The sequence below is a fragment of the Pleurodeles waltl genome, chromosome 10 (assembly GCF_031143425.1).
Source record: "Pleurodeles waltl isolate 20211129_DDA chromosome 10, aPleWal1.hap1.20221129, whole genome shotgun sequence".
Lineage (NCBI taxonomy): Eukaryota > Metazoa > Chordata > Amphibia > Caudata > Salamandridae > Pleurodeles > Pleurodeles waltl.
Genome location: NC_090449.1, coordinates 310770171 through 310795225, shown reverse-complemented (window position 1 = coordinate 310795225; position 25055 = coordinate 310770171). Strand labels below are relative to the sequence as shown.

At 44.6% G+C, this 25055-nt stretch overlaps 1 protein-coding gene across 3 annotated transcripts in view; it reads left to right on the top strand.

Moving 5' to 3' along the window:
• Positions 1–25055, top strand: part of ABCA3 (ATP binding cassette subfamily A member 3) — a 453847-nt gene that overhangs the window by 357695 nt on the left and 71097 nt on the right. For all 3 annotated transcript variants that reach the window (XM_069210492.1, XM_069210493.1, XM_069210494.1), the window contains exon 19: positions 18181–18487. In XM_069210492.1, coding sequence (XP_069066593.1) covers positions 18181–18487 — 307 coding nt within the window. The remainder of the gene's footprint in view (positions 1–18180; positions 18488–25055) is intronic.

Genomic DNA, 25055 nt, shown 5'->3' with positions numbered 1-25055 from the left:
CCATGAGGACGCCACCGTCAGTGGGCCATGGCTCAACCCACCGAAAAGAAGGTGACCAAACATCGGCACTGAAAAAGGCCAAGGAGTTGCCGAAGACTTCCGACTCCGGTCGAGAATCCGGCACCGAACGATTTTGACACTGAGTGATCGAATCGACCAAACCCCGAAAAATCTCCTCGGAACCGAAAAAGACTATAACAGCAGCAACTTCGGTACCGAAAAAAGCGGCCTCGGAGCCGAAAAGAAGCTCTTATACAGAAAAGCAAGGACTTTCCATGCAACTCAAGGAAAGACATTGATTTGAGCAAGAGTTAGGTATGGAAGAACCTGACCATACACGACGGAGGTTACATATCCAGAAAGAGACTGGCAAGATTCAGACTTTACCTCCACTCAAATCAGGCCAAGGCCCAGGCAAAGTGGTTAGAGACTAATCACCACCACCAATGGTCTCACCACAACCATCCCCACTGCACTCACCACAATTGTCACCAGTGGGATCACCTATAATGCAGTCACCCACACATACTGAGATGACCTAGGATGATGCTGATGCATGGGATTTATATGATCCACCAGTATCGGATAACAGTCCAGAATGTTATCCAACCAAACGTCACCACCAGAAGACAGTACTGCATATACGCAGGTATTATCCAGGGCAGCTACGTTCCACAATGTAGCAATGCACACAGAGCCAGTGGAGGATGATTTCCTTTTTAACACTCTGGCATCCACCCACACATCATATCAAAGCCTGCCAATGCTCCCGGGCATGCTCAAGCATGCGCAACAGGTCTTCCTGGAGCCTGTAAAGGGAAGAGCTATCACGCCTAGAGTTGAAAAGAAGTACAAACCACCCCCAACAGATCCAGTGTTCATAACACAGCAGCTCACACCGGATTCAGTGGTTGTAGGGGCAGCAAGAAAAAGAGCAAAGTCTCAATCGTCAGCAGATGCACCTCCACCTGACAAAGTCGGAAATTCGACGCTGCAGGCAAGCGAGTGGCATCACAAGCAGCCAATCAATTGCGAATTCACAAGCCCTACTTGCACGCTGCGACAGGACACACTGGGACGAGATGCCAGACATCATACAGCACTTGCCCAAGGAACACCAAAAACGTGCCCAGCAAGTAGTGGAAGAGGGACAGGCCATATCTAACAACCAGATAAGGTCCGCACTAGACTCGGCAGATACGGCAGCACGGACTGTAAACACGGCTGTAACCATTCGCAGGCATGCATGGCTGCGGAATTCTGGATTCAAGCCAGAGATTCAACAAGCAGTGTTAAATATGCCGTTTAATCAACAACAGTTGTTTGGGCCGGAAGTCGATACTGCCATTGAAAAAATGAAAAAAGACACGAACACAGCCAAAGCCATGGGTGCGCTCTATTCCCCACAAGTCAGAGGCACCTTTAGGAAACCACAATTTAGAAGGGAGTTTCGGCAACAAACACCTGAACCTTCCACCTCCCAAACCAGACCCACCTATCAATCACAATACCAGAGGGGGGGGGGGGGGGGGTTGTGGTTCATACAGAAGGCAATTCCCAAGAGGCAGGGGAAAATTCCAACCTGCCAAACCAAGCCCTAGCAAAAAGTGACTTCAATGTCACAATACCCCAACACTTAACACCAGTGGGGGGGAGGCTATCCACATACTGCCAAAACTGGACACATATTACAACAGACACATGGGTCCTATCAATTATCCAACATGGTTATTGCATAGAGTTCACAACATTCCCTCCAGATGTGCCACCAAAAACGCACAGACTGTCTCAACAACACTTAGACCTATTACATATAGAGGTCCAAGCACTGTTACAAAAACAAGCAATAGAACTCGTACCCAATCACCAAAAAGGAACAGGCATCTACTCACTATATTTCCTCATTCCAAAAAAGGACAAAACGTTAAGACCTATCTTAGATCTCAGAACACTGAATCTCTTCATCAAATCAGATCATTTCCACATGGTCACACTTCAAGACGTCGTTCCCTTACTAAAAAAGGAGGAATACATGGCAACATTGGATCTCAAGGATGCGTATTTCCACATACCCATCCATCCTTCTCACAGAAAATACCTAAGGCTTGTAATGCAAGGCAAACACTATCAATTCAAAGTGATACCGTTCGGAATAACAACAGCCCCCAGAGTATTCACGAAACGCCTAGCAGTAGTAGCCGCTCACATAAGGAGACAGCACATGCACGTATTCCCATATTTAGACGACTGGCTAATAAAAGCCAACACTCAACAACAATGTCAATTTCACACTCAATACGTCATAGAAACTCTACACAAACTAGGGTTGTAAGGAAATGGCTCCCTGTTGCAGTTACCCCCACTTTTTGCCTGATACTGATGCTGACTTGACTGAGAAGGGTGCTGGGACCCTGCTAACCAGGCCCCAGCACCAGTGTTATTTCACCTAAAATGTACCATTGTTTCCACAATTGGCACACCCATGGCACACAGATAAGTCCCTTGTAAAAGGTACCAGTGGTACCAAGGGCCGTGTGACCAGGGAAGGTCCCTAAGGGATGCAGCATATGTTGTGCCACCCTAAGGGACCTCTCACCTAACACATGCACACTGCCATTGCAGATTGTGTGTGTTGGTGGGGAGAAAAAGGCAAAGTCGACATGGCATCCCCCTCAGGATGCCATGCACACAAAGTAGTGCCTGTGGCATAGGTAAGTCACCCCTCTAGCAGGCCTTACAGCCCTAAGGCAGGGTGCACTATACCACAGGTGAGGGCATAGCTGCATGAGCAATAAGCCCTTACAGTGTCTAAGTCTAGTCTTAGACATTGTAAGTACAGTTGTGGCCATATTAAGTATATGGTCTGGGAGTTTGTCAAAAACGAACTCCACAGCTCCATAATGGCTACACTGAATACTGGGAAGTTTGGTATCAAACTTCTCAGAATAATAAACCCACACTGATGCCAGTGTTGCATTTATTAGAAAATGCACACAGAGGGCATCTTAGAGATGCCCCCTGTATTTTACCCAATTGTTCAGTGCAGGACTGACTGGTCTGTGCCAGCCTGCTGCTGAGAGACAAGTTTCTGACCCCATGTGGTGAGGGCCTTTGTGCTTTCTGAGGACAGAAACAAAAGCCTGCTCTGGGTGGAGGTGCTTCACACCTCCCCCTGCAGGAACTGTAACACCTAGCAGTGAGCCTCAAAGGCTCAGGCTTTGTGTTACAATGCCCCAGGGCACTCCAGCTAGTGGAGATGCCCGCCCCCTGGACACAGCCCCCACTTTTGGCGGCAAGTCCAGAGGAGATAATGAGAAAAACAAGGAGAAGTCACTGGCCAGTCAGGACAACCCCTAAGGTGTCCTGAGCTGAGGTGACTCTGTCTTTTAGAAATCCTCCATCTTGCAGATGAAGATTCCCCCAATAGGATTAGGGATGTGCCCCCCTCCCCTCGGAGAGGAGGCACAAAGAGGGTGTAGCCACCCTCAAGACTAGTAGCCATTGGCTACTAACCCCCCAGACCTAAACACACCCCTAAATTGAGTATTTAGGGCCCCCCAGAAACTAGGAAGATAGATTCCTGCAACCTAAGACAAAGAAGGACTGCTGACCTGAAGCCCTGGAGAGAAGATGGAGACACCAACTGCTTTGGCCCCAGCCCTACCGGCCTGTCTCCCCACTTCAAGAGAAACAGCGACGCGCTCCCCAGGGTCCAGCGACCTCTGAAGCCTCAGAGGACCACCCTGCATCTAAAAGGACCAAGAAATCCTGAGGACAGCGGCGCTGTTTCAAAGAAACCAAAACTTGCAACAAAGAAACAACTTTTAAAGGACTCCACGTTTCCCGCCTGAAGCGTGAGACTTTCAACTCTGCACCCGACACCCCCGGCTCGACCTGCGGAGAAACAACACTACAGCCAGGACTCCCCGGCGACTGCGAGCCTGTGAGTAGCCAGAGTTGACCCTCCTGAGCCCCCCCAGCGAAGCCTGCAGAGGGAATCCAGAGTCTTCCCCTGACCGTGACTGCCTGCTTCAGAGAACCCGACGCCTGGTAAAGACACTGCAGCCCCCACGACCTGAAGGATCCGACCTCCAGCGCAGAAGCGACCCCCAGGTGGCCCTCTCCCTTGCCCAGGTGGTGGCTACCCCGAAGAAGTCTTTTCGAGTCACGAGACCGAGGGACTCCTCCCATTTCGATTCCATTGCGCATGGGCGTCGACTCCATCTTAGATTGTTTTTTTTTCCGCCATCGGGTTCGGACGTGTTCCTTTTCGCTCCGTGTTTCGGGTCGGAAAGTTAGTTAGAATCTCGGAAAAAAACTTCGGTATTGTTGCGTTCGGTATCGGGTTAGTTAGAACAAATCGACACCGAATTTTGAAGAGCTCCGGTGGCCCTTCGGGGTAATTTCGATCCCCCGTCGGGGCCTGGTCGGCCCGACCACGTGCGACTTCAAGGCTGATGGAACGGACCCCATTCCGCTTCTGTCCAAAATGCCGTATACGGATCAGTATCTGGTCTGTAACTTGTGTTTGTCCCCCGAGCACAAGGAGGATACTTGTGAAGCCTGTCGAGCGTTTCGGTCGAGGAAGACGCTGAGAGACCGAAGAGCCAGGAGATTACAAAAGGCGTCCACGCCGACAGGTCAACAACGGTTCGAGGAGGAAGAAGAAGCTTTCTCCATCCACGAGTCGGATTCAGAGGAACTAGACGCCGAAGAAACAACCACAACCGTGAGTAAGACGTCGAAAATCAGGACTCACGAAAAGTCCACAAAAGCCCAGGGGACGCCACCGCCAACAGGCCATGGCTTAACCCAAAAACTAGGTGACCGACCCAAGGCACCAAAAAAGGGCATGCTGTGGTGTCAAAGTCATCCGACTCCGGTCGAGATACCGCCACACAGCAACCTCGGAGCCGAGACAGCGGCTCCGAGAAACTTCGGCACAGAGACAGCAGCACCGAAGAGATTCGGCACCGAGACACCGCGCCGAAACAAAAGAAAGTTTCTTCGGAGCCTAAAAAGACTTCCGAAAAGGTTTCAGTCCCGAAACATCCAGCCTCGGAGCCGAAAACTAGTTCCTATACAGAGGAACAAGGATTAACCACCCAATTACATAGATTTGGAGAGGAGCTTCAAGCTGTAGAGCCTGACTACACGCAAAGAAGGCTTCATATTCATGAGGACACAGGGAAGATAACCACTCTTCCCCCAATCAAGATAAAAAGGAAACTTGCCTTTCAACAAGGGGACAAGCCACCACAAGCAAAGGTGGCAAGGAAAACAACCCCACCACCTTCTCCACCACCACCAACACATGCATCACCAGCAACAACTCCACCACTGATGCACTCACCAGCTCATACCACAATGAGTCAGGATGATCCCGATGCATGGGACCTTTACGATGCTCCAGTGTCTGACAACAGCCCGGACTCCTATCCTTCAAAACCGTCACCACCTGAGGACAGTACATCCTACACACAGGTGGTCGCAAGGGCAGCCGAATTTCACAACGTCACCTTACATTCGGAACCTATTGAGGATGACTTTCTCTTTAACACCCTATCCTCCACCCATAGCTAGTACCAAAGCCTTCCCATGCTCCCAGGAATGCTAAGACATTCAAAACAAATATTTCAAGATCCAGTTAAAGGCAGAGCCATAACTCCAAGGGTGGAGAAAAAATACAAGCCACCGCCAACAGATCCAATCTATATTACAACACAACTAACACCAGACTCAGTTGTTGTCGGGGCAGCTCGTAAAAGAGACTACTCTCATACCTCAGGAGACGCACCACCTCCAGACAAGGAGAGCCGCAAATTTGATGCTGCGGGGAAAAGGGTTGCAGCACAAGCAGCAAATCAATGGCGTATTGCCAATTCACAGGCACTTTTGGCAAGATACGACAGACCTCATTGGGATGAAATGCAACATTTCATCGAACACTTACCCAAGGAGTTCCAAAAAAGAGCACAACAGGTGGTGGAAGAGGGACAAAGTATCTCAAATAATCAGATACGGTCTTCCATGGATGCAGCGGATACAGCTGCAAGGACAATAAACACGGCAGTCACAATACGAAGGCACGCATGGCTGCGCACTTCAGGGTTCAAGCCGGAAATCCAACAAGCTGTGCTCAATATGCCATTTAATGAACAGCAATTGTTTGGGCCGGAGGTAGACACTGCCATCGAGAAACTCAAAAAAGACACCGATACAGCCAAAGCCATGGGCGCACTCTACTCCCCGCAGAGCAGAGGCACATTTAGAAAAACACCTTTTCGGGGAGGGTTTCGAGGTCAATCCACAGCCACACAAACAAGACCTACTTACCAGGGTCAATATCAGAGGGGAGGTTTTCGGGGGCAGTATAGAGGGGGCCAATTCCCAAAAAATCAAGGAAAATTCCAAGGCCCAAAAACTCCTCAAAATAAACAGTGACTCACAAGTCACACAACCCCATCACATAACACCTGTGGGGGGAAGACTAAGCCAATTTTACAAACTTTGGGAGGAAATAACAACAGACACTTGGGTCTTAGCAATTATCCAGCATGGTTATTGCATAGAATTTCTCAAATTCCCTCCAAACATCCCACCGAAAACGCACAATATGTCAAAACAACATTTAGATCTTCTAGGACTAGAAGTTCAAGGACTGCTACAGAAGGACGCAATAGAATTCGTACCAAACCTACAAAAAAACACAGGAATTTACTCACTGTACTTTCTAATACCCAAAAAGGACAAAACCCTGAGACCAATACTAGATCTCAGAACACTAAATACCTACACTTTCACATGGTCACGTTACAAGACGTAATCCCACTGCTCAAACAGCAAGACTACATGACAACATTAGATCTAAAAGATGCATATTTCCATATACCAATACATCCTTCACACAGGAAATACCTAAGGTTCGTATTCCAAGGAATACATTACCAATTCAAAGTGTTGCCATTCGGAATAACAACTGCGCCAAGAGTTTTTACAAGATGCCTGGCAGTAGTAGCTGCACATATCGGAAGGCAGCAAATACATGTGTTCCCGTACTTAGACGACTGGTTAATCAAAACCAACACGCTAAATCAGTGTTCACAGCACACAAAATATGTCATACAGACCCTTCACAAGCTAGGTTTCTCCATCAACTACGTGAAGTCACACCTTTTGCCGTGTCAAACACAGCAATACTTAGGAGCGACAATCAACACAGCAAAAGGGATTGCCACTCGAAGTCCACAAAGGGTTCAAACATTTCACAAGGTAATACAAGCCATGTATCCAACACAAAGGATACAAGTCTGAATGATAATGAAACTCCTAGGCATGATGTCTTCATGCATAGCCATTGTCCCAAACGCAAGATTGCACATGCGGCCATTACAACAGTGCCTAGCATCACAATGGTCACAAGCACAGGGTCAACTTCTAGATCTGGTGTTGATAGACCGCCAAACATACATCTCGCTTCTATGGTGGAACAGTACAAATTTAAACCAAGGGCGGCCTTTCCAAGACCCAGTGCCACAATACGTCATAACGACAGATGCTTCTATGACAGGGTGGGGAGCACACCTCAATCAACACAGCATCCAAGGACAATGGGACATACATCAAAGGCAGTTTCACATAAATCACTTAGAACTGTTAGCAGTATTTCTGGCGTTTCAACCCATAATAGCCCAAAAATACATTCTTGTCAAAACAGACAACATGACAACAATGTATTATCTAAACAAACAAGGAGGGACACACTTGACACAGTTGTGCCTCCTAACACAAAAAATATGGCATTGGGCGATTCACAACCACATTCGCCTAATAGCACAATTTATTCCAGGGATTCAGAACCAGTTGGCAGACAATCTCTCTCGAGATCACCAACAAACCCACGAATGGGAAATTCACCCCCAAATACTAAACAATTACTTTCAAATTTGGGGGACACCTCAGATAGATCTATTTGCAACAAAGGAAAACTCAAAATGCCAAAACTTCGCATCCAGGTACCCACAAGATCAATCCCAAGGCAATGCTCTATGGATGAACTGGTCAGGGATATTTGCTTACGCTTTTCCCCCTCTCCCTCTCCTTCCATGTCTAGTAAACAAGTTGAGTCAAAACAAACTCAAACTCATACTAATAGCACCAACATGGGCAAGGCAGCCTTGGTACACAACACTACTAGACCTTTCAGTAGTACCTCATGTCAAACTACCCAACAGACCAGATCTGTTAACGCAACACAAACAACATATCAGACATCCAAATCCAGCATCTTTGAATCTAGCAATATGGCTCCTGAAATCCTAGAATTCGGACACTTAAACCTCACACAAGAATGTATGGAGGTCATAAAACAAGCTAGGAAACCTACCACTAGACACTGCTATGCAAATAAGTGGAAAAGATTTGTGTATTACTGCCAAAATAATCAAATTCAGCCATTACACGCATCTCCAAAAGATATAGTAGGATATTTACTACATTTGCAACAATCAAATCTAGCTTTCTCTTCCATAAAGATACATCTCACCGCAATATCAGCTTACCTGCAAATTACTCATTCAACTTCACTATTTAGAATACCAGTCATTAAAGCGTTTATGGAAGGCCTAAGGAGAACACCACCTGTTCCTTCATGGAACCTCAACATTGTCTTAACAAGACTCATGGGTCCACCTTTCGATCCCATGCATTCTTGTGAAATGCAATACCTAACGTGGAAAGTTGCATTTTTGATTGCCATCACATCTCTAAGAAGAGTGAGTGAGATTCAAGCATTTACCATACAAGAACCATTTATTCAAATACATAAAAATAAAGTAGTTCTAAGGACAGATCCAAAATTTTTACCAAAGGTTATCTCACCGTTCCACTTAAATCAAACAATAGAATTACCGGTGTTCTTCCCACAGCCAGATTCTGTAGCTGAAAGAGCACTACATACACTAGACATCAAAAGAGCACTAATGTACTACATTGACAGGACAAAACTAATTAGAAAAACGAAACAACTATTTATTGCCTTTCAAAAACCTCATACAGGAAATCCAATTTCAAAACAAGGCATTGCTAGGTGGATAGTTAAGTGTATTCAAACCTGCTATCTTAAAGCAAAGAGAGAGCTGCCTATTACACCAAAGGCACACTCAACCAGAAAGAAAGGTGCTACCATGGCCTTTCTAGGAAATATTCCAATGAACGAAATATGTAAGGCAGCAACATGGTCTACGCCTCATACATTTACCAAGCACTACTGTGTAGATGTGTTAACTACACAACAAGCCACAGTAGGTCAGGCTGTACTAAGAACATTATTTCAAACTACTTCAACTCCTACAGACTGAACCACCGCTTTTGGGGAGATAACTGCTTACTAGTCTATGCACAGCATGTGTATCTGCAGCTACACATGCCATCGAACGGAAAATGTCACTTACCCAGTGTACATCTGTTCGTGGGATTAGTCGCTGCAGATTCACATGCGCCCACCCGCCTCCCCGGGAGCCTGTAGCTGTTTAGAAGTAGATCTTGAACATTTGTACATTTGTAAATATATTACTTTAACCTTTATTATGTACATACGTATTCATTCCATTGCATGGGCACTATTACTAACATACACAACTCCTACCTCACCCTCTGCGGGGAAAACAATCTAAGATGTAGTCGATGCCCATGCGCAATGGAATCGAAATGGGAGGAGTCCCTCGGTCTCGTGACTCGAAAAGACTTCTTCGAAGAAAAACAACTTGTAACACTCCGAGCCCAACACCAGATGGCGGACTGTGCACAGCATGTGAATCTGCAGCGACTAATGCCACGAACAGATGTACACTGGGTAAGTGACATTTTCCATATATATATATAAAATAATATATGATATATATCTATGTGTGTGTGTGTGTTTTGGATTGTTTTGCTACCTCTTGGAATGCACATTCAGACCTTCTGCCCCTTGAGTTTCGTTTTTGAGGTTTTCTAGGAGGCACATTCAGTCTTCGGTGGGATTACAGTCTCATGTAGGTGTTCCTGCTGCTGCCATTGATTCTGTGGGAGCTGAAGAAGGTCTGGATGTATCTAGCCAAGCTCATGCTAATAGCCACAAACTGAGCACTAAGGGTCTGGTGAAACCTGAGCCTGTGCTTTTCACTTCAGCTTCCTCTTTAGGAGGATTTGCTGTCCCATCAGAATGGCAGAGTCCTAACCTTAACAATCTTCACCTCCATGTGTGGAAATTAAGAGGATCCAACTTAGTGGCTTTGAGCTGCAGACAGACGTTGTGGATCTGATCTTGTTGGCTTGCTACCCTTACATGATGTCCATCTATTTTGGCTGCTGTGCTATGTTTGTGACCTTTGGTAAGGACCTACACAGTGATACTCTTAGGGCCTAATCATCTGATTCCCATTGCTTTATCTTTGGCCTGGGAAAACATTAATGTTGGCACTGTTAGGTGTTACCTTTCAGCATTCCTGCTTTTATATTTTCAGGCTTCTTTATTCAAGTCACCTGTTGTAATCCATTTTTTAAATGTATAACATATGTTTCCACTTGTGTCCTTTGTTATGCTATATTGTACCCTTAATTTGGTTCTTACTTTTATGAAGTACACACTCTTTGAAAATATGTATAGCTTCATTTTAAATTTGCTGTCTGTTAAATCTGTATTTATTATTGCAGTCATCTCCACATGTAGTGACATTGAATTGGAGACACTTAAGTTGCATCCACCATCCACCATACACTATATTCTACTCTGACATGTTGGTGCTTGGGACACAGGTGTCCTTTCTCCTGAAAGTTATGTTGTCCATCCATGTGTGGCAGTCTACCATGCTCCAAGCTTTTTGCTCTCCACCACGTCCTATAGAAGAGGAGAGGCTGCATGGGGGGGGGCAGGTGGAGATGGAAGTTCCTAAATTGTCCATAAGCTTCTGTATTGATAAGACTAGAGCATACAAACTGGACAATTAATTTTTCTGAGCAAAGAAAGGGAAGGTGGACCAAAAACAGACCCTATTGAGCTGGGTTGTCCTGTGCATCAGGTTGTGTTGCGCTCTGATGAAGAGTCACTCCATCAAATGCACTTAAAGCCCTGGATAAAGGTATTCCTATGTTGGACAGAGCCAGGGGACTGCACATGCCTCTGTCCACACTTTAACAAAGCATTACAGCTTTGAGACTCAGGTCTGCAGGGATGATCATTTGCAAGCTCGGTACCTAAAGATTTCCCAGTATAAAGTGCATTCCTTGGACCCTCTTTCTTTATGGGAGGTACTACTTTGGTATTGATTCACAGGGTAAAGAATCAGTGGTCAGAAGTATTCATTAAAAGAACAAGTTTGGTAATGGAATTTCTGGTTGATACTCTACCAACCTCAGATTCTTTGCCTCCATCCTGCTCTCTGTCTGTGTAATGAACTTTCTGTGTTAAAAGGTTCCCAAGATCAATGTGGCACACTTGATATTCAGTTGTCAGTTGCTCCACATTGAGTTTCAGGGCGCAGAAAGCAGGAGTAACAAACTCATGTCGGTGCTCCAAGGTAGTGCCTATATGTGCTTAGTGTCATCAAATCTGGAAATGTTGTGGAGTTGACACTGATTCTTATGGTGCTCTCTGCCGGGGTGTGGGACTACTGCAAGTCTCTGAATCCAGCCTGCTGTCCGGGAGTATTTACAAGGTGAGAAATATGTGGTTGGTGTATCTCGTAGAAAGAGTGTTACAGAAGATAAGTAACTTGTGCTTTAAGTGAGTTATGATGTAACTTTACTTGAGCAACATATGTTCGAGACATGTGTGACTGTAGATAAACATGCTGTGCATAATCCTGCCAGCTAGTGTTGGGCTCGGATGTGTCCAAGTTTTTCTTCTTTGAAGAAATTGTTTTGAGTCACAAGGTACTGTGACTTCTCCTTTTGCTGGTAATGCGCATGGTCGTTGACTCCATTGTTAAATTGTTTTCTTCCGCCGTCATGTTTGAACATGTACTCTTTTCATCAGTATTGTTATTTATTGTGGTCCCCTCCCTTCTATTCAGTTTGACGACTCCAGTTTCATCAGAGCGACTCATGTCAACTACCAACCCTGTGTGGGCATTTGCCCAGCAGAGCCTTACTTCTGTCCATAGACCTCCTCTACCCTCCTACTATCCTCAGGGTCACACTAAGTACTGTTGCCCCGTAAGTGCCTCCCTCGCCCCCGAACACGACAAGGCCTGCTGCAAGTCTGGCCATTCCTTCAGTTTGAAGAAGACTATGCGACCGTTGGGCCTTACATCTCAAAATATCTCAAAGCAGTGAAGATGATACACCAGACCTCTTCTGCCCCAAGGGCATTCAAGCAGAAGAATATGCACAGGCACCTGCTGCGGACAAAGGCACTTTCTCCCCCATGGACAGCTCCTCTTCCGAACTTGAAAGGCAAGATCTACCTCTTGGTCAACCAGCCATGAGTACTATGCCCTCAGCACCTCGCCATCGACCACAGCAGATCACCACAAAGGGCAGATTACCCATTCAAAAGCAATCCAAACAGATTGCTGGGCCACCACTGCCTAGGGGCCTTGGTTGGCACTGACTGCCCTATTTGACGTCGCCCAGCCCTAGTTTGGTGCCTTGGAAGCCATCGAAGCTGCTTGCTTTGGAGCCGGCTACTCTTGTTTCAGAGTTGAGTCAAGCTTCTTATGTGAAAACTTCTGCATCAAAACACAGGCCATTGTTGGCTCTGAAACCTGCCTCATTGGAGCCGAGAACTTTGGTATTAGAGCTGAGAACATCGGCACCCAGCAAAGCTGTCCATGGATCAGGGTCAGTGGAACACCTGCTTCAAAGACTGCAGGAGGAAATAGACCCTCAGCATAAGCATATAATGGGCCATCCAGACATAGGCTAGACAATTACTTGACCTCCACAGACTGGTGTTCAACCTTTCAAAAGGCAGCTATCTTTTGAAGAGACTTTGGACTTACCAAATCTGCCTAAACAGAGAAGGAAGACAGATAAGGCCACAAGACCTTTACACACTAGCCCACCATACATGCGGGCTGCACACGACTCACCCTCACCCCCGCTTCCCCAGCTGACCCTACACTATATTCACCGGAAGGGTCAACCCATTATTTTAAACGGGGACGAGACAATGGGAACACTTTTGTTATCCCACCACAGTATTATCTATGGGATACATATGACACAGATCCACCATCGGATACAGACCTGATCTGTAACCTACAAAGCCGTCCGCCCCCCCCCCCCCCCAGATGACACTACTACCTATCATGACATAATTGGTAGGGCTGCCACCTTCCACAAGGTACAACTACACAAGGAGCTCCAAGAGGAATATCTCCTCTTTGGGGCACTTTTCTCTACTCAGTGTTCTGTCCAATACTTACCAGTGCTGAAGAGTATGCTCCTTCACATCCCTGATATGTTCAGTGACCCTGTAAGAGCTAGGGTTATAAGACCAAGAGTAGACAAAAAATATAAAGCGTCCCCTAATGACCAGCTATACATAAGAGGTCAACTTCCACCAGACTTTATTGGTGGCAACAGCATGTAAAATGGCCAATTCTCAAACATCTGATGAAGCCCTTCCACCAGATAAGGAGGACAAAAGAATAGATGCTGTAGGAAATAGGGTAGCCGCACAATCTATCAGTCATTTACATATATTCTAATTCCATCAGCCTTTTTGTGTGGTGTGATAGTCCATTGGGACGAAATGGAGGAACTCCTTCAATATCTTCCAGAAGAACACAAAAAAGAGCCTACCAAACAGCCTCTGAAGGAAAATGTATATCCTGCACAGCTATACATTGTGTCCTTGTCGCAGTCGACACTGCGGCTAGAGGGGTAAACTCAAGTGACTTACTGCACAGACATACTTGGCTTCGGGTCTCTGGTTTTAAACCAGAGATACAGCAAAATTTACATATCCCTTCCATTTGATAGGGAACATTTGTTTGGCCCTCAAGTAGATACTTTGTTAGAAAATATTTGAAAACAGACACTGAGACAGTGAAAGCCATGGGAGCACTGCAAACACCTTTCCATCGCGGCTTCTTCTGCTGCTTATCCTACAGTGGAGGGTCAAAAACAACCTCTACTGAGACCTCTACTTCGTACCATTGACTAAAAAGCTAAACCATCTTGCCTAGAGACCCCTTCCAAGGCTCATATAGAGGTAACAATTCCAAAGGCAGAGGCACAGGTGGATTCACAAAACCATCTGCCACCACTATACCTGTTGGGGTGGTCTGCAAGAGTTCTTTTCTGCCTGGTGGAACATCACCTCTGACCAGTGAGTGCTGGATATTATCCAGCAGGCTTATTGTCTGGAGCTCACTTCCACACCTCCCAACATTCCACCTCACAAACACAGACTCTCCCCACAGCATTGCTCAGGGAAGTACAAGCACTCCTCAAAAAAGAAGCTATGAAGCCTATTCCTCTCGAATAGGGCGTGGAGTCTATTTATTATACTTTCTTATTTTCAAAAGGGATGGGTCACCAGGCCAGAATTGGACCTCAGACCCCTAAACATGAGTACATTCTCTCAGATCACTCTCACATGGTAACTCTGCAAGATGTCATCCATTTATTACAACAAGGTGACTTCATGGCTGCACTCGGCCTCAAGGATGCCTACTCCTATATTCCTATTCACCGGGCACATCAGCTGTATATAAAGTTTGTAATAAATGACCAGCAGAACCAGTTCAAAGTGCTCCCCTTCGAGGTCACTACCACACCCAGAGTCTTTACCAAATTTCTTCCAGTAGTAGCTGCTCATCTGCGCAGACCGAGCATATATGTGTTACCATACCTAGACAATTAGCTCATCAAAAGTGACTCGTCAAAAATTTTACCAGCTCACTCAGGTCACTGTAAACCTACTTCATGAAATAGGGTTCACAATCAACACCTTAAAATCCCACCACCAAACCCTTCCTTATCTAGAAGCTATTCTGAACATGGAACTAAGTATAGCTTACCCGAATATTTTCAAAATACAGTCATTCCAGACACTCATTCCCCAATTTCAAAAAGGTCAATAGGTGACAGTCAGGACAGTCATGCGCCTCTTCAGTATGAAGGTTTCATGTATTGCCTTAGTACCTCCTGTCAGACTAACTATGCATCTGTTGCAGAAGTGCTTAGTACACCAGTGGACTCAAGCAGAGGGTCATTGGGAAGATCTAGTGTTGGTCAGCTGTCAAACTTGCCACTCTATGCAGTGGTGGAAAACCAACATCCCGTTAAAAGGATTGCCTTTCCAAGACCCAGTTCTGCAGAGGACCATAACAATTGACACCTCCCTCCCTTACAAGATGGGAAGTGCATTTGCAAAATCTAACTGTCCAGGTCCACTGGACACTAGATCAGCGACATCTCTATGTAAATCATTTTGAGGTACTATTTGTTCACCTAGCACTGAAAGCCTTCCTTCCTCACCTAATTTGCAAGGTATTCCTCATCAAGATGGCCAACATGACTCCCATGTATTATCTCCAAAGGCAAGGGGGCACCAAATCCTCTCTAGTTTATCATTTAGCCCAGATCATTTGGAGGTGGACTCTGACTCAACATACACCTGTACCTACAGGGAGTGAACAAAGAACTTTGCAGATCTCCTCATCAGGAGGTGCCCACAAGTCCATGAGTGTGAACTCCATCCACAGGTCCTCTTCCAATACTTCCAGCATTGAGAACAACCACAAATAGACCTCTTTGCCACAGCAGAAAAAGCCAAATGCCCAGGCTTCACCTCTGGTTACCACAGTCCCAGGGCAAGCACTATGGATAAGTTGGTGATGGATATTTGCTTACACTTTTCCACCCCTCCCACTGCTTCTGGTTCACAAACTTCATCAGACATCTCTCACCCTCATCCTGGTGGCTCAAATATGGGCATGACATCCATGGTTCCCCACACTCCTAGAGCTGTCAGTAGTTTCACACGAAACACTCCCCAACATACAGGTCCTTCTCACGCAGAACCATGGAGAAATCAGACACCCGGATCCCAGATCGCCCAATCTTGCGATCTGGCTCCTGAAGTCCTAAAATCTGGTTACCTCAATCTCCCATAAGAATTTATGGAATTTCTCAGAGATGCCAGGTGGGGCCTGTTACTTAGCTAAGTGGAAAAAGTCTGTTCACTATTGCCAGTTCAAACACATCGATCCCTTAGCTGAGGTACAAGATATTGTCTGCTGTTTATTTCATTTGTACACCTCTGGTTTGACCTTTACATCTACGAAGTCAAACCTAGTGGCGGTAGCTGCATACCTACAAAAAGGCAACACACTTCCCCTATTCAGAATTCCAGTCATCAAAGTCTTCTTAGAAGGACTTAAGAGTCATTCCTCCTTGGGTGCCACCAGCTCTCACATGGAATCTGAATATTGTGTTAACAAGACCAATGGGCCCTCCTCCATTTGAGCCCCTTCACTCTAGCCCCCTCCAATTTCTAACCTAGAAAGTAACATTTCTGGTCGCTATTGCTTCGCTTGGATGAGTCAGTGAGCTTCAGGCACTAACTCTAGAAGATCCCTTCTTCCAAATACATAGGGGAAGGGATATACTTCGCACCAACACCAAATCCCTTCCAAAGGTGCTCTCACAATTCCACCTGTCAGTCCATTGAACTTCCTGTTTTTTTTCCTCAACCTTACTCAGTTGCAAAAAGGGATGTACGTACATTAGACATAAAACGAGCTCTCAAGAATCACATTGACAGGACTAAAGCATTTAGTAAGACACAACAACTTTTATTTGCTTTCTCCAAACCTCACCAGGGAAGGTCCATTTCTAAACCAGGCATTGTGCAATGGATTGTTAGATGCATCCAAACATGCTATGCTAGAGCAAAAATCAATACCCATTCCTCCTGGAGTCCACTTCACTTGTAAAAAAGGAGCTTCAGTGGCCTTTCTAGGAAATATCCCTGTGGCTGACATATGTAAAGCATCTACGTGGTCTACACCACATACATTTACAAAACATTACTGTCGATGTACTGGCCCATCAGCAAACCAATGTGGACCAAGCGGGTCTACGTACACTATTTCCAACAGCTGTAACTCCTACATGCTTAAGGATGAGGACTGCTTTACAGTCTATGCACAGCATGTGTATCTACAGCTACACATGCCTGGAACAGAAAATGTTACTTACCAGTAAGCATCCGTTTGTGGTATGTAGTGCTGTAGATTCACATGCGCCTACCCTCCTCCCTGGACACCTGTGCTTGTTACAGTTACTTTAACTATTCTATCCAAAACTATTTTGGCATGGACATCTCTCTGTACTACACTTTGCTTCACAATTCATCCTCACCTGCCATGTGGGAAAACAGTGTAACAATGGAGTCAATGACCATGCATTACCAGCAAAAGGAGGAGTCACAGTACCTTGTGACCTCAAAGACATTCTTCAAAGAAAAACAACTTGCACACATCCAAGCCCATCACTAAATTGCCGGTTTATGCACAGAATGTAAATCTACAGCATTACATGCCACAAACAAATGTTCACTTGTTAAGTAACATTATCCTTTCTGATCGATCGCAACCTTGATTTGGCTGTAAAAGAAAGGGTTTGTTCTTGGAACCAAAAGCAACCGTACCTTGTTTGAAAAGCTCTTGGGTATTTGTGGACTTGAGGTATTTTGATGCTGCATTTCTTGATGGTTCCCATTCTAGGGTGTTGTAGGTTTCTTGTAAATTGTGAATTCAGATATGCTCTGGTCTACCTTTATGGAAAGATACTCCGACAACCATCAGGGAATCATTTGAAAAAGGTAAAGCTGCCTGGCGACAACTAACGCTGTGCCCTATTCAGTTCATCTCACTAGGAATTTGAAAGATCATGTTTTTTAAAAACTCCTTATTTCAGTCTAACTTTAGGTTTTCATCACAACCTATTGTTTCTACAAGATTATGTCTAGACACTAAACCAAAGTATTGAATTGTGTTAGGTTTCGAGGATAAACACTAACAACATCTGCAGCCTTGGAATTCAGCCCACTTTAGGAGCTGCTTGTTAAACTGATTATTTTTTAGTTTCCTTTAATAACGCAGCACTATATTCATCAACAGCCAAATTGCATGGATGTTTAGTGTTTAGCACTGGCTATCTTTCTCTCTGTCTTTTTCTTAGGTCTTTCTCTGCGGTCAACAATTCTACAGCATGTTCATGAAAAGGGCTGTCTACAGCTGGCGCAACTGGAAGATGGTGGTTGCGCAGTTTTTGGTGCCGTTGATCTTCACTGCCTTTGCCCTGATTGTAGCCAAGACCTTCCCAGGCCCTCGGGACTCTCCTGCACTGGCTCTGGGCCTGAGCCCCTATGGCCAGACTGTGGTGCCATATTCACTGACAGCTGAAGCTTCGCCAATGACACAGAGACTTGCAGCGCTCTATGCAGGGCAGCTCGGGGAACACAAGGCATTGCCACAGGAAGTACTTGGTGAGTGTGCCACTGGAAAGTGTACATGTTAGGGGGACTTCCCAAGCTTTTAAAGTTATGCATAATATTTTCCCAAAATCATTTTAAAGATCCATCACAACATTTTACAATGATCTTACATTTAAAGACTAAACATTATTTTGGCACGTATTAAGACCAACAGTGAAGTCTGTATTGTCAGGGCCTGTGTTCTACCCAGTATTTCTTTGCAAGGCTTAAGCTAATGCTTTTATCAAGGGCATTTGTGTGTTGGCAGTGCTTCCAATGTTGTTGTCCGTACTTTATCTCTTTTGTGTGTGAGAGGTATAGGTGTGCTTCCTAAATTATGAACTGCACTTTCTTCGTTCCTTGTTGCACTCATTGCTGTAATGAGTATGAGCTTCCAGCACCACTCTCTCAACTGTCTCTCATGTGTGCCTTGGTAGTATGGTTCAGTGTAGAAAATATAGCTGTTCTAAGTATGAAGGGAACTTGAAGCCATTCTCAGTGCTCTTATCTCTTCTTCATATGAGGGAAGCTGCTGTCTCTTTTCTTATGCCAAGAGGCTTTCAGTAGCTGAGCATGATGTGAAAAACAGAAAGCTGCGTTTTAGTTCTCTGGGTGATAGCTCGTCTGTGAGTAAATTTGTGAGAAGATTAGATTTAAAGTTACAGTTCTGTGATTTCAACTTTCAAACATTGAAATCTCATTTAAGTACTTTAATCCTGTTCTCTACTGTTCCCAACTCTTGTGTTCCCTACCACCTACTATTGGACTACAATATACTACACTTGCAAGCCAAATGAGTTTCAAGTTTATCAACACCATCTATGTGTATGTAGAATGCTGCACATCATTTCCCCTCATTGCCATTTTTCTTTACTTTGTTCTGTTCATTTATTTGGAAATGCCCCCTAACAGTTCTGCACTGTTGTGGCTTTGCCAACCTCCTTTTGTTTTACATTTTTATGTTTTCCTTCTTTGCATTTCCTTTTGTGCAGAAGCAGCTCATGTTCAGCCTTAAACCAATGCCATTCGCCCAGAAGCAAGTTGTTGCAGTTGACCTGCACAAATGACGCTTATTCCCTTGAAATACAAGCCATCAGATTAATGCCTTATCCCTCACATTGCTTATACATAGAAGTAGAGTCCCTTTTCTGTAGGGCATTGTTGATCATATGTTGCATTGCTAGAACCGGAAGAAACCTGAAGACAAGGAACTCAGAATCTGAGCCCTGTTCCAATGTCCTAGGACTCATTAAAGTACCAAGGCATTCTTCAAAGAGCCCATTTACATGTGGGGATGTTGCCATCAAGGAGACACTTATCAGCTTCTGCCAGCCATGTACGAGGGTGAAACAACCTGGTAAAATTATTACTTTAACCAACAGCCTGTTGACCTGTCATGGGTGGATCCAGTTTATTCTATCTGGAAAGGCCTGGCTCCTGACTTGAGTTGAAGGCTTCCTTTAAGTTGCTTCTTTTGCTCTGGAAAAAACATTGCACTGTCGGCTCATGTACAGCTCTTTGTGTGCTGTGATGTCCCAGATTGACTGCTCCTTGAGCTAGAGCATGTTTCCCATTCAACCTGTCCATAAGAGGGTGCAAGTGCCAATTGGACTATTAGAAGTACTGGCTCCTTTTCAATATTCAAGGTATTCAAACTTTCTCATGAGTTGTTGCTCCCGCATGGCTCCGGTCTGTGGTGTGCCATCCAGATCTTACTTTTTACAAGCTTAAGTCAACAAAGATGAAAACTGCCATTGAGCACATAGGTTGTCTTTTTTGATCTATATGGAAAAGAGAAAACATGCCAACTTGCCTTTGCCGTTTATATTGAGTTGCACTTCACAAGTCCTAAGAAAGTAGAACTAGAAGCTGCGTATCTTTCCCACCAGTCACAAGTGCATGTATGGAGCTGTATTTCACATTACTATGTGGTCATACCACCATACCCAAGACACATTGGAATAGTGTATGGCTTTAGTGACACCACCATCAGATGATTGAACATGAGAAACCTATATATGGAGGATCCTCAGAGGATTAGGGCCCTTCTCTAACAACCTCCTATTGTAAAACAGTGACTTATAATGGACAAGAATGGTTGGCCCTACAGATGACTCTACAAACACTATGTGGTGGACTTTGTCACTCAAGCACCCTTTTTGAACTTGTTGGACAGCTTCTTGATAGCCCTTAGGGAAAAGCTGAAGAACATAGAAAAGTCTGTTCCTTAATCTTTGGTACTACTGCTTACTCTTAGTTGGAGAAATCTCTAGTGAACCTATTTCTGGCAAAAGCAACTTTCAGGAGACTGAGGTTCAGTGATCTGGATAATATCTGAATTATGTGACTGTGATAGGAGCGACATCGAAAGTCTGTTTTCCAACTAGCAGTCTTAACAAAAACCTTTTCAGTTTCTTACCACTGAAACATTAACCAAGTCCTCAGACTGAGGGAGTTTTGCTTTGGTGCCTTTGTCTTCAAAGGAAAATCAAACACAGGGGTTCCTAGATTATATAAGGAGAGAACTCTATGGAATCAAATCTGTGTGTATACAAACACCTTTCTCTCCTATATCTTTCTACATACAATCACAAATACAAATCCTTCTCAACATTAATATATATTCTTTATTATACAAAAACATTTTATTTTCCTCATAGTATAAAACTAGAATGTCATAAAAAAAGACATGGTAGCACAAAGACAAACAAAACATTTTTTGGGGGAATAATAATAATGACCACTCACACCACCTCAATCATACTCACATTCAACCAACCAAAACAAATAATCACATTTTACCAACATTAATTCGACAAATATATAATCACAACACTTATTTTTCTCTTGTTCCTTGTTTTTTGTTGTTTGATGCGACCTTGTAACAAAAAGTTACAATCGCATTCGAAATATCGTTACATTAAATTCTTGTAGCCAGCTTTATTCATAGTCCATCAAGTCCTTTAGCCAGCAACAAAACCCATCTATAGTGGTCAGATCCATACACGGCACCCGTCCTTGGTGCTCCGTATCTGCCAGACGCAAATTTACTTGTCCAGCCACAAGTTCAACTGCCAACCCCGTTTCGGTGGACCCCGAAATTGCTTAATACTTTATGCCACCTTCCTCAGGGCCATAGATCATAATTCATCAGTGAACTGGAAATCACTCTATATTTAAACAAGGGTTCAAAAATACTGCTATTAGCTCTCATCTTATATCATAAATGTCCTTACAATGATAATTTTGTAGTGCCACCATATCTTCAAACTCAACAAGCTTTCATTACATATGGTGCTTCATATTTTAAGTGGACTGGGCGATCAGGGAACAGGTCACATTCAGCTATTTGTGTCAGAGCTTCAGACCAACATGCAGAGGACACCTAGAGATGTTTGGTCTGACAGTCCTCTGGCTAATGTGGTGGTTTAATGATGGTCGATGAATAAAGGACGAAGACATTGTCTTCTTCGCAATGAATAGAAAGTGCACATTCTTTAAAACCCATAAGAATAAGGTATGATTGCTCCTTGAAACAGGATAAAGACACATGCTAAGGCCATATTGACCAATTATAGTGTGTTTCGTTACCATGGACTGAATATTTATACATCTTTAGTACTGAAACACCTGTTGCAAGAACATATGTTCCTGCCTAACCTGAGCAGGGAGGCTGAAATAAAGTGTTGTATGGACATCACATTTATACTGCCTCCTTGAAGCAATAGGTACTTATTGTGGTCTTTAGACTTGAAACACAAGGCTCACAGCAAGGTAATATAACTTCTATTTAAAACTGCAACAGATGATATCTTCCATATTACAGTAGTCATGCCAAAGTGTGCAATCCACACAGTATAGGCTGACCACACACATCTTCCCAGAAGGCTACGTTTGTTTGGTCTTTCAAAGCCATGATTCAATTTCATCCCGAAGGAGGATAGTCTGAGCCTTCCACTTAAGCATCAGCTGCTACCAAACATTTCCATGCTTCTTCCATACTTCCGATTTCAGAGGTGCACATTCCACACACGAGTAGACAGAGTAGTTTCCCACTACCACCAAAGGCATTTTGTCACAAAAAGGATTGCCTGGTTAATCTCCTTTCAGAACCGGTCATTTTCTAGATTACCTTTCTTGATTACATCTAGGGGGGAAAAAAATTCACAGCAGCCTTTTGAGCACCCCTCTGTCGAATCCCTGTCTCCTTGGGAGAGGATTTCATGCGTTCAGGTGAAACCAGTTCTCTTCCTGTTCTACCTGCAGGTGTTAGCATGTTGGTTTCAGAGATTTTTGGTCCTCCATGTTACGTCTATATGTGTAGTATGTCACTCACATCTACAGATGCACCCTGTACAAATATGGCAGAGCACCAAGACCAAATATTGTTTGGTGAGTCCATGGTAATTCACTTCCTTTTAAATGGTCATGCCTGCTTCCTCTGAATTAGCAGGTCCATCCTTCCAGCCCACTGGCTGGTTATATTTTCTCTTTTTCACTGTGCAATTTTTGTATAACATACACTTTGGAATTTGGTTGGTGGAAGGGGAGTGATACAGAGGATAGAACTGTCAATGTGAATTTACTGGCAGTGCAGGTCTGAAAAGCATGGGGAATGGATGGAATACTTCAGTTATCTATCATTGCCACCTTCTTCGTAGGTCATTTCATACTGGCAATATCTGATCATGTGGCACGTGCACCACAGTGTTATGGCTGCCATTGATATGTCCACTGACACCTCACAACTTCCACCTTATTCTTAACCCTTTTGTTAAAAAAGAATGCTCTGGCACTATGAGTGGTGGTATCTGGGGTGAAGCACAGATATAGTGGATTCCCCTCATGAATGAAAAACATGTCCAGAAACAAAACACTCAGCAGGAGAATATTAGGCATTCTGAGGCTCCTGAATTTGTTAGATGTTCACAGCTTACCTCCATATGTGGCCGATCTTCTGCTACCTCTCTTCACTAAAACGAGAGAAAAGGCGGCAGCCATGAAACAATTTAGGCTATTAGAAACTCTATATCAGTTGTGATGACTTTTTATAAATACAACTAAAATGTTAGTAAATATTAATTAGAATGCTGTATTTGTTAGGCGACATTTTTGCTAGCAATATTCTGACACAGCAGTTCAAATGGTTCAAGGAAGCTCTCCTGTGCCAAATACGAAAAATGCAGTAGGCAAGAAGTAAAACATGGGGGACGAGAGAGAGATAGAGAGATATATATATATGTTCGGTGGCATGTGTAGCTGCAGATTCACATGCTGTGCATTATCCTGCCAGCTAGTGTTGGGCTTGGAGTGTTACAAGTTGTTTTTCTTCGAAGAAGTCTTTTCGAGTCACGGGACCGAGTGACTCCTCCCTTTCGGCTCCATTGCACATGGGCGTTGACTCCATCTTAGATTGTTTTATTTCCCCCATCGGGTTCGGACGTGTTCCTCTAAGCTCCGTTTATCGAATCGGGAAAGTTAGCTAAAGTACCGAAAAATTTGACGGTATTGTAATTGTTTGGTACGGGTTAGTGTTAGTGTATCAGCACCGACATCAAGACCGCTTCGGCGGCCCTTCGGGGCTTCCACTCTTCACCGAGGCCTGGTCTGCCCGACCACACCCGTCATCCCAGACTAATGGACCGGGACCCCATTCCGTTTCTGTCCTAAGTGTCACGCAAAGCATCTTTATACTGACCAGCATCGGGTCTGTAATCTGTGTTTATCACCTGAACACAGAGAGGATACCTGTGAAGCTTGCCGAGCGTTCCGATCGAAAAAGACCTTGAGGGATCGACTCGCAAGAAGACTACAAATGGCGTCGAAACCGAAAGAACAGCTCGACGTTGGAGAGGAGGAAAGCATCTCCATCCAAGAGACGGACTCGGATGAATCCGCAGGTGAATGACCCTCGACGGTGCAACGAACCGTGAGTAAACCTGCCCCGTCCAAAACTCAGGGTTACGCCAAAACATTTAAGGCCATGGGGACGCCACTACCAGCAGGCCATGGCTTAACCCACCGAAAGGAAGGTGACCAAACATCGGCACCGAAAAAGGCCATAGAATTGCCGAAGACTTCCGACTCCAGTCAAGAATCCGGCACCGAACGATCTCGACACCGAGAGTTCGAATCGCCCAAAACAAGGAAAATCTCTTCGGAACCGAAAAAGACTGTAACAATAGAAATCTTGGTGCCGAAAAAAGTGGCCTCTGAGCCGAAAAGAAGCTCATATACAGAGGAGCCAAAAAGAAGCTCTTATACAGAAGAGCAAGGACTTTCCAGCCAATTCAGGGAAAGACATCGATTCGAGCAAGAGTTAGGTATGGAAGAACCTGACCATACACAAAGGAGGTTACATATCCAAAAAGAGACTGGAAAAATACAAACTTTACCTCCGCTCAAATCAAAAAGAAAACTTGCATTTCAGGAGACAGAAAGGCAACCTAAAGCAAAAGTGGTTAGAGACCAATCTCCACCACCAATGTTCTCACCACAACTGTCACCACCACACTCACCACAACTGTCACCAGTGGGAACACCTATAATGCAGTCACCCGCACATACTGGGATGACACAG